Source organism: Synchiropus splendidus, chromosome 3, assembly GCF_027744825.2.
Source record: "Synchiropus splendidus isolate RoL2022-P1 chromosome 3, RoL_Sspl_1.0, whole genome shotgun sequence".
Classification (NCBI taxonomy): domain Eukaryota; kingdom Metazoa; phylum Chordata; class Actinopteri; order Syngnathiformes; family Callionymidae; genus Synchiropus; species Synchiropus splendidus.
In genome coordinates, this window is record NC_071336.1 from 12,802,747 (window position 1) to 12,810,948 (window position 8,202).

The window sequence follows — 8,202 nt, forward strand, 5'->3', positions numbered from 1 at the left end:
GGCATTGGAACTGATTTTCCTGTGATACATTGTATCTTTAAGGGGAAGCACAAAATAGTCCATAAAACGTTGGGCCACTTATGGAAGCTGAATATTTAGGAGTGAGACATTTTATCTTTTGAGTTTAAGCAAGACCAACAAAGCCTTTTCTAAAGTGACCATGGTCGGATTAGACATGTCACAAGACAGTCTTTCAAGTGGGTGCGTTTAAAAAACTACTTCAATAATAATTTGGTTTTTTTTTCAGTTGGCTACTTTAAAACCTTTGTTGTCTCCAACGTTGCCATGCAAAACGTCAGTTCCGCCCCTGCTGCCATGGAACCTCGCTGAGGCGGGAAGATCACGTGACACGAACTGCCACACGTGATATGTAGCTTGGTAACTGGGGTTCTCACCTCCAGCGGTGTCAAGCAGGCTGCAGATAGTTTTGTCTGGATATAGTCGCAGCATATGCTGTAAGTACCGCACACACGTTTAACAATTAGTTGCAAGCGACCACCGTCGATAAGTGACGTCTACTTTTCAGAAGGCGTGAATGAACTGCTTGTTAGCATAAGCCTAGCTTCTGTGCTAACAGCGGTGTATTTGTAAACAAGGGAATCACATCTTGCTAAAAACGAAACTAAGTTGGCAAGCAGCCTTGTTGTCTTACTCTCTAAAGATTAGCAGCTGTGTCTTCACAATAATGTTGAAGCCAGGTCATTGTATTCCCGTCTTTATTAAACCAACCATTTGAATGCGAATGAAGCGCTTATATTATAAAGGTATTAAAATGTGACAAATACAAGGATATATTCGGTGATTTGCATGAGTGCAGTTGGTTTTGTGTTTACGTGCGAGTAAAGTTTGACGGTCTGTACACCCATATTGGGTATTGAAGATGGCTTCTAATCTAATATGCGACCTGTTTTAAGGTAGAGAAATGTCGGGGAACAGTGGTGGCAGTGTTAAAGCTGGAGACCTAGTCTTCGCCAAGATGAAGGGCTTCCCTTTCTGGCCTGCCAGGGTATGAAAAAAAAACACTGCTAATGTTTGTATGACTCGCTGTGTTCAAGTACTGCCTTTATTTTTTGCTCAGGTGTGTAAGTCAGACATCGGATACAAGAAACGAGTTCCAGTCTTCTATTTTGGGACCCATCAAGTGTAAGTATACACAGCTAAAGCTAAATACCACTTGATGACACAGGTTTTCATGCTTGTTGGTTTCTCTGTCTGTCTTTAGTGGGAATGTGCCCCTTGAAAATGTGGTTCCCTATAACGGCAACAAGACCAAATATGGCAGTGGCGTTCGAATCAAGGGTTTCAGCGAGGGCATGTGGGAGATCCAGAACAACCCTGGGATCTGTGGCAAACTCAAAGTTGGTCTTTTGTTATTATATAATATGAAATTCCTTCTAAATTCCTTCTTTAAAAAAGTGATCTGCAACATTTTAATGAAATGTTTAGGCTTTAGTTGCAAAAGAGAATCCTACATGTTTCAATTTGTTTTGGCTGATGTTTGTTTTTCCTGTGTGATCGATGCTTACCAGCTATTACATTACAATTAATGCTTTTCCATACGTAATACTTATGAATGAAATCGGCAAAGATAACTCATCAAAGCTGATAAGCTCCCTGCTACATTTTTGAGCACCAAAATAGCCCATTTTACCGGGGATGCACCAATGCCTGTTTTTCCAAAATAGGTAGTGTGCGAGTACTCACCAATACCGAATACATATGCCATCACACGTAAGTTACTTTTGAGATTTTTTTTTCTGTATATATTGTTATTTGAAAAACATTCCTCACTATGTTTTTCTTGGACATGAGTAACAGTTAGGAGTTTCACTGCAGTACTAATTTTACAAAATTGTCATGAAGTGATATTCAAAAACTGCGCACTGCTGTAAAGAAGTCAGTTTTGTGGTATTGGTGGCCATTCCATGAGTACGAGTACTCAAGCCTGGTATCGGACCAATACCGGTGCATCCCTACATTTTGATGACCTTTTGTATTGTCACGTATTGTTTTTGCGTATGAAGTGAATATAGGTTAGCACAGTTCCAGACTTACTGTCTGGTACTCAATTTTCTTTTGTTGACAATGGCTACTGTTTTTGTTCCCCCCACCCCCAGATACCAGAAAAACAACCATCTGGGAAACCAACTGCGCTTACTAAGGCTGCAGCTAAGTCTGCCTCTCCAAAGCTAACCACTCGGGGGCGCAGAACTTCTCAAGTCACAAAGTTAGCAGTTTCTTTGAGTAAAACACCGACCAGAGCGACAAGATCAGCTGAGGGAACACTTTCAGATGATGATCAGAAGAGCAACCAAAGCGTAGCAGCTGATGCTGAGACAAGTGAGGTGTCGCAGCGACAGCAAAGCGATGGAAAAGTGACTGAGGAAGATGGGGGGTCGTCAACTAATGAAGGGGAAGAGATTCGTTTAGAACAAAGTCCTGGGTTAAAACCGAGGAAACTAAAAACAAATGACAAAGAGCAAGACAGAGGAAACAAAAGGAGGACCCGTTCTCATGGTGATGTGTTAAGCATTGATGAAGTACAAAAAACAAAGAGGAAAAGAAAGGGGACCAGTGAAGTTAATATCGATGGAACAGAAGAACACAGCAAGAAAAAAACAAAGACCCAAAACATTTCAGAGGAGGAGAGGGATAGAACAGAGGTCAGAAGAACAGTAGAAGACAGTGGTATGAAGAGTGCTGTAGAATGTGGAGGGACAGAGACACCAGAGGTTTCATTAGAATTGCCACTACAAGGTGCGGAGAGCAAGAAGGAAGATAGTGTTCAAGGGGAGACGGTGGAAATGGTGGAAAGAGAGTCAACAGAGAGTGACGATGGGAAAGCACTGATGTCTGATAAAGATGTGGGGCAGAAGACAGGACATGATGTTGGTACCAAGAATAGACATGAGACAATGTCAGGGAGTGAAGAGCTCGGGGACCGGAAGAACGAGCATGATGGAAGGAAAACAAAGAGGGGAAGAAAGAAGAAAAAATCGAGCTGTTCATTAGAGGAGGCTGAACAAGACCGAAGAGTGCGAGAAGGGACAGGATCAAACAAAGGTCATGCTGAAGGGGAAACAAATGAAATAGTAGAAGAGAGATCTAAGATGGATAAGGCTGATGTTGAGGGAGAAAGAACTGAAAGTGCTGATGAAAATAGTGAGAGTGAAAACCATGATGGTGCAAAGAGGAAGACAAGATCAGGCTGGATGTCAGACGAGATGACTGTAGATACAAAAACACCGCAAAGTGTACGAGCCAGAAGAGGAAGGGCAGGAAAAGAGGAAGACAAGAAAACTGTAAAACGTAGAATGACAAGAAGAGATACAAGGCCGTCAGAAAATGAGGAGACAAGGACAAAAGATGAGAGAGATGTGGGAAAAGAAGTGTCAGGAAGTGATGGAGAAAATTGTTGTGTGGAAGAGAGAAAAAGAAAGAAGGAGACCAAGCCAGTGAGTGGAGAGGCACTTGACCAAAGGAAAGTGACGACAGAAGAAAAATTGTCCGAAGGTGAGGGAACCACAACTAAAAGTGAAGAGGAAGGGAAAAAAATGGTCAAAGATGAAGTGACGGGGAAGGAGGAGGGCTCTGGCAATAAACCATCAAAGAGAGGAAGGAAAAGGAAGACAAAAGAAATAACAACTCAGAATGAAATAGTAAAGACAGGAAATCAAGAAAAAGGGGAGCAAAATAAAACTGAAGATGGTCAGACAAAGAGAGAAACTCGCTCCACGAGTGAAGACGTAAATAGAAGTAGAAGGGATGAAGAGATCGATGTAGTTCTAAATCGAAGAGAGAAGAAGCGGGAGACAAATGATGAGAAGTCTGAAAGTGATGAAGCAAGAAAGCCGGAATCGGATAAAAAGCTGAAGAAGAGAAAGAAAACTGCAGAAACTGGCTCTGACAGTGAGCACGCGACTAAAGTGACAGAAGAGGATGGATCAGAGAAGGGGAAGGACAAAGTGATGAGGGCGGTGGAAGAAACAATATCAGATATAGCAGAAGTTAGGAAAGAAGAGCGACTGAAGAAGACTGCTCAGGATGAGAGGAGCGGGGAGGATACACAACCTGCCAGTAAAGGCCCAAAAAGGCGACGCAAAGAGGTAGACAAGAAGTGTTTGAGAGCAGAAGAGCAGAAGAGAAACGTCTCTGAGAATTGGGATGCCCGAGGCAAACCCGAGAAACACAGAGATGAGGAGGTGAGACTTTTTATATCTATGTTTTTGGGGTAGTGTGTCAAGCATGCTCATAGGTTTTGTTTTCTTTTCCCAGTTTGTCAGAAGCAGCTGGCAGAATGCTGTTTATGAGCTATAATTTGATTAATGCACCGTTTTTGTTTACATTTATTCAATACTTGGTTCTCCATTATTGTTAATTGCTTCTCATTTTATTATTAGAGTTCAAGCTCGCTGTTTGTGCGGTGATGCATTTATGTCCCTCTAGTTTTTACTGCAGTACTGCTTTTGCCTCCCAGAATGCTCTGACTACCACCATCTTTGTGGTTTCTTCCTTACTTATCACCCACATAGGTAAAGGTTTTTGTCCATCAGCAGGCAGCTTTCTTCTGCAGCCCACCTTTTCTTTGTGTTGCCATTGATTCCACTCCTTCTGAGACAGAATACATTTTCAAAAGGGCAACATGAAAAGGACAGGTGTGATTTGGGAGATGTGCACGGTTGGCTTAGCTGGAGGAGGCTGACTTGCTGAGGCAAGCTCAAAAGTCTCTTTGCCCTTTCCTTCACCTTAAAAGTCATTCCTCTGCCCTAGTTTTTCCAACACAGAGGTCTTCATATTGTTGTTCGTTTGTCAGAAAGCAGTGAGCAGTCTTCTTCACTAGCCGATAATGTCAGTGAAGACTGCTGGAGACTAACTAAGTTCTATATCACCTCTCTACTGTTAGAAACCGATCAAGGACCACAAAGAATCATTGTCTCTTCAGCTCAGTTTTCACCTGCTGTGCAATATATCCACTCTTGCTCCTCTCCACTGTCTGTCTGCTCTTTCTAACTTGCTAACTTGTCCACCGTGCTCCTGAAGCACTCGTCAGATTCATTTCACATCTCTGGGTTTCAGCGTCAAGCATTAAAGCGGGAGCGCCTGCTGAAATCCCTCCAAGGTTTGCTGAAGTCTAAGAGAGGATCCAGGAAGAGAGAATCAGTGAAGAGCCTTCAGTGAGTCTTGCACATGCTCTATTTAGCTTCTGTATACACTGCTGAATGTTGTGGCTCTTCCTGTGTGCAGGAAAGCTGCAGACTCCAGGAAAAAATCTATAAAGAATCTGACCTCCAAGAGAAAGCATGAGAAAAGGGGAAGAAAGCCGGGTGTCAAAACACAACAAGAAAAGGCTCAGGTGGCAAAAGAAGCTGAAGGGAAAGAGGAAAAGTCAGACGACGGTCAGATGACAGACGAACCAAAGGGGGATGAAAAGGAGGTGAGGTTGACTGATGAGAAAAGTGATGGGACCAGGCAGGACATGCTGGAAGAAAGGAAGGCGGAGAGAAAGATCATAGGAAAAATTGTAAAAGCTGGACAGGGAGGCAAAATCCAGCTGAAAACTATGATGGGTGGAATTATGGCGTCATCAGAGAAGAAGAAAGACGAGAAGCTGGAGGCGGCAGAGACAACTGGCCTGATAGACAAAGAAGCCAAAGTGGAGAGGAAAGGGAGCTCAGACATTATTGGAAAGCTGGAAAAAAACATAGATGGGAAGAGAAGATTGCTGATGCATGACGGGAAAGAAAAGGGCAGAGAAAGGGACAAGTCTACCAACCAAATAGTACCTTCTGGAGAAGACAGGATGGCAACCAGAGAACCCAAAAGACGAGAAAAAGCGGTGAAAGAGGAAGAGAGGATAACTGCAGAGACGGAGAGAGGTGCCAGAGAGGCAAAGAAAGAGAATAGGCCACGTGAAAAACTGGAGAAAAGAAGTGGTGGGAGCAAAACAGGAGATGGCAGAAGCACAGAAAGTGATGAAAGGATGATGCTAGAAAGCAAGCAGAGCTCTCCCATCACTCCGACGGATTCAACCCTCCACCGGATCCATGGAGACATTCGGATCTCTCTCAAGTCTGATAAACCGGTAATAATTTAACTTATCTGTGTGTGAGTGTGCGTGCGTGCACACAAACGAAACACAAATTCACATGAGTGAGTTCTGATAAGTTGTGGTTGAATGTTGTCTGCAGGACATCCACAAATGTCTGGAGGCTCTGGATCAGCTCAGCGCAGTTTATGTGACATCTCAGCACATCAAGAGACACAGTGAGCTCATAGCCACCCTGAGGAAGGTATGCACACTGCACAATGATCTGCTCAAATAACCCCTCAGTGTTCATATCACAATACTCCTCTATTATCCACTTTGGGTGAATACACAGGTCACAGTATGGAAAAATGCTGTTGTATTTATGTGGCCCACATGAGGTCAAAACTTTGAAAGAAGTGTACTTTATTAAGTCTAAATGTAGTTTTTGATTTTTGGGGACTTTCTATCTTCTTTGTATTATTTAATTCAAATTCAATTTCCTTTCATGAGTATTGTTTATATTATCAATTATTGTCCCTCCAAATAAATAAGATTAAAAACATACAAAGTGGAAACATTGAAACAAGCAGGAAATGCGTTTTCAGGATGTTTTTAAGAGAGAAATGCAGAAATCTGAGATTTTTTTTGTGCAGACCACATTTCAGGCATCATTTTATTGATGTTTTTTCTCCTGTAATGTAATGGCATACTAACCTTGTTGCTCCACTTAGATGCGGCACTACCGGGCCAGTCAGACGATCATGGACAAGGCTTCCATGCTCTACAACCGATTCAAGAATGCCTATCTGGTGGGTGAAGGAGAGGAGGTGGTCAGTGCAGCCTTCCTGCGCTCCCTGATCGAGGAGAAAGAGAGGGAGGAGGAGAAGCGAGTCGAGCTCCTGCAGCACAAGGAGACGGCCGTATGTCAGGAGGTGGAGGGGGTAGATGGAGACATCGAAAAAGGAAGTGGGACCAAGGAAGAAAGGCTGAATGAACAACAGCTTGTGGAGGTAGAAGAGTTGTAAATGAAAACATAGGTAAGCAGCTGCATTCAGGATGGCGCGGTAAATTCTGTGTGCAATAATCTTGGGGTTATTTGTTTTTTCTCTTCCTTGAAGTCCTGCTCACGCCGAGTCCTTCCTCAATCCACCTCCCTTCATATGTGCTGACTTTTCTGTCACGTCCTGACGTCACTCGACTTTGGTCCAATGTTCATCTTATAGATTGTTGTTTTGTGGAAGAGGTGCTGTTTTTCAAAAAGGTTTGTTTTTACTTAAAGGACCTGTTTCTCTCGTATATGTAAGCTACACGTTCCAACGTCACACAGCATTAATATTTAACCCACCAGATTTTTACTTGAGGAACGTTGACTTTAGTTGCAAACTATTATAGGTAGCCCTGTCTGGTCTCAGCTGCTACAGTCTGAAACACACAAATGTCATTGCATTATTTGTTCATTGTCTCTTGTCTTTTTTTTATGACCTCAGGGAAAATGTTTTTTCTTTGTCTATTGGAACTAAAAGTTTCTGCCCTGCCTCTAAAGTCTACTGTAATGAAAATGTTTTATCGACATTAAAAATGTTGTTTATGATTATAAAAAGTCCCAAATCCTGTGGAAACAAGCCCCAGCTCACAACAAGAAAGTATCTCATCACTGGACGGGATGACAAGTTGTTCTTGGAGGTGTCCTGCACCTCTAAGGCCTTTGTCACTGTCCTTGTCGAACCCCAGTTATAGTTAACAATTAATTTAGCGTCCATCAGTGTGAACGATCAAATGAAGTTGTTTATTTTATAAATGTTGTTATTTGAAGTTCCCGACGTAGTTCAGTGCACAGCTGCATTAAACTGAGAAGCATTAGTGTCTAACTTGGCTGTCCACTAGACGGAGCCAGAGAGCTGCCAGAGATGCACTATTGTATAGGATAGTATTTTATTCTAACTTGAAGAAATGTTTTATACAATTGTGTCTTATTTTTTTGGTCCTGGTTGATGACATGTTTTTTATGTACCGGTACATTATCTTTTGTTTAAAAAAAAAGTTCAAATCCCAAGAGGTGCTGTCGTTTTTTTTCTTTTATTTACCATACACGTAGTACAATATATATATATATATATATATATATACATACAAAGTGTGTAGTATATATGACAGTGTTTGTGAGGACGATGGTG

The 8,202-nt window shown here is 42.2% G+C and overlaps 1 protein-coding gene across 3 annotated transcripts; it reads left to right on the forward strand.

Annotated features, from left to right (window-relative positions):
- The first annotated feature begins 320 nt into the window (after positions 1–320).
- psip1b (PC4 and SFRS1 interacting protein 1b) lies at positions 321–8,073 on the forward strand. 3 transcript variants are annotated; one of them, XM_053860642.1, is made up of 10 exons: positions 351–455; positions 919–1,006; positions 1,079–1,143; positions 1,223–1,358; positions 2,118–4,202; positions 5,077–5,174; positions 5,245–6,082; positions 6,189–6,290; positions 6,760–7,065; positions 7,147–8,073. In XM_053860642.1, the coding sequence occupies exons 1-9, from the start codon at positions 451–453 to the stop codon at positions 7,051–7,053; spliced, it is 3,711 nt and encodes a 1,236-aa protein (XP_053716617.1). In that variant the 5' UTR covers positions 351–450; the 3' UTR covers positions 7,054–7,065; positions 7,147–8,073. The 3 variants fall into 3 exon arrangements, with proteins under 3 accessions (XP_053716618.1, XP_053716617.1, XP_053716616.1); XM_053860643.1 differs by having other exon boundaries at positions 321–455; positions 915–1,006; positions 6,760–8,073; XM_053860641.1 differs by having other exon boundaries at positions 6,760–8,073.
- The last annotated feature ends 129 nt before the right edge of the window (positions 8,074–8,202 follow it).

Coding starts and splice junctions, on each gene's coding strand:
- psip1b (XM_053860641.1), top strand. Junction 1,007..1,078: donor TCCCTTTCTGGCCTGCCAGG/GTATGAAAAAAA, acceptor TTTTTTGCTCAG/GTGTGTAAGTCAGACATCGG. Junction 1,359..2,117: donor GGATCTGTGGCAAACTCAAA/GTTGGTCTTTTG, acceptor CCCCACCCCCAG/ATACCAGAAAAACAACCATC.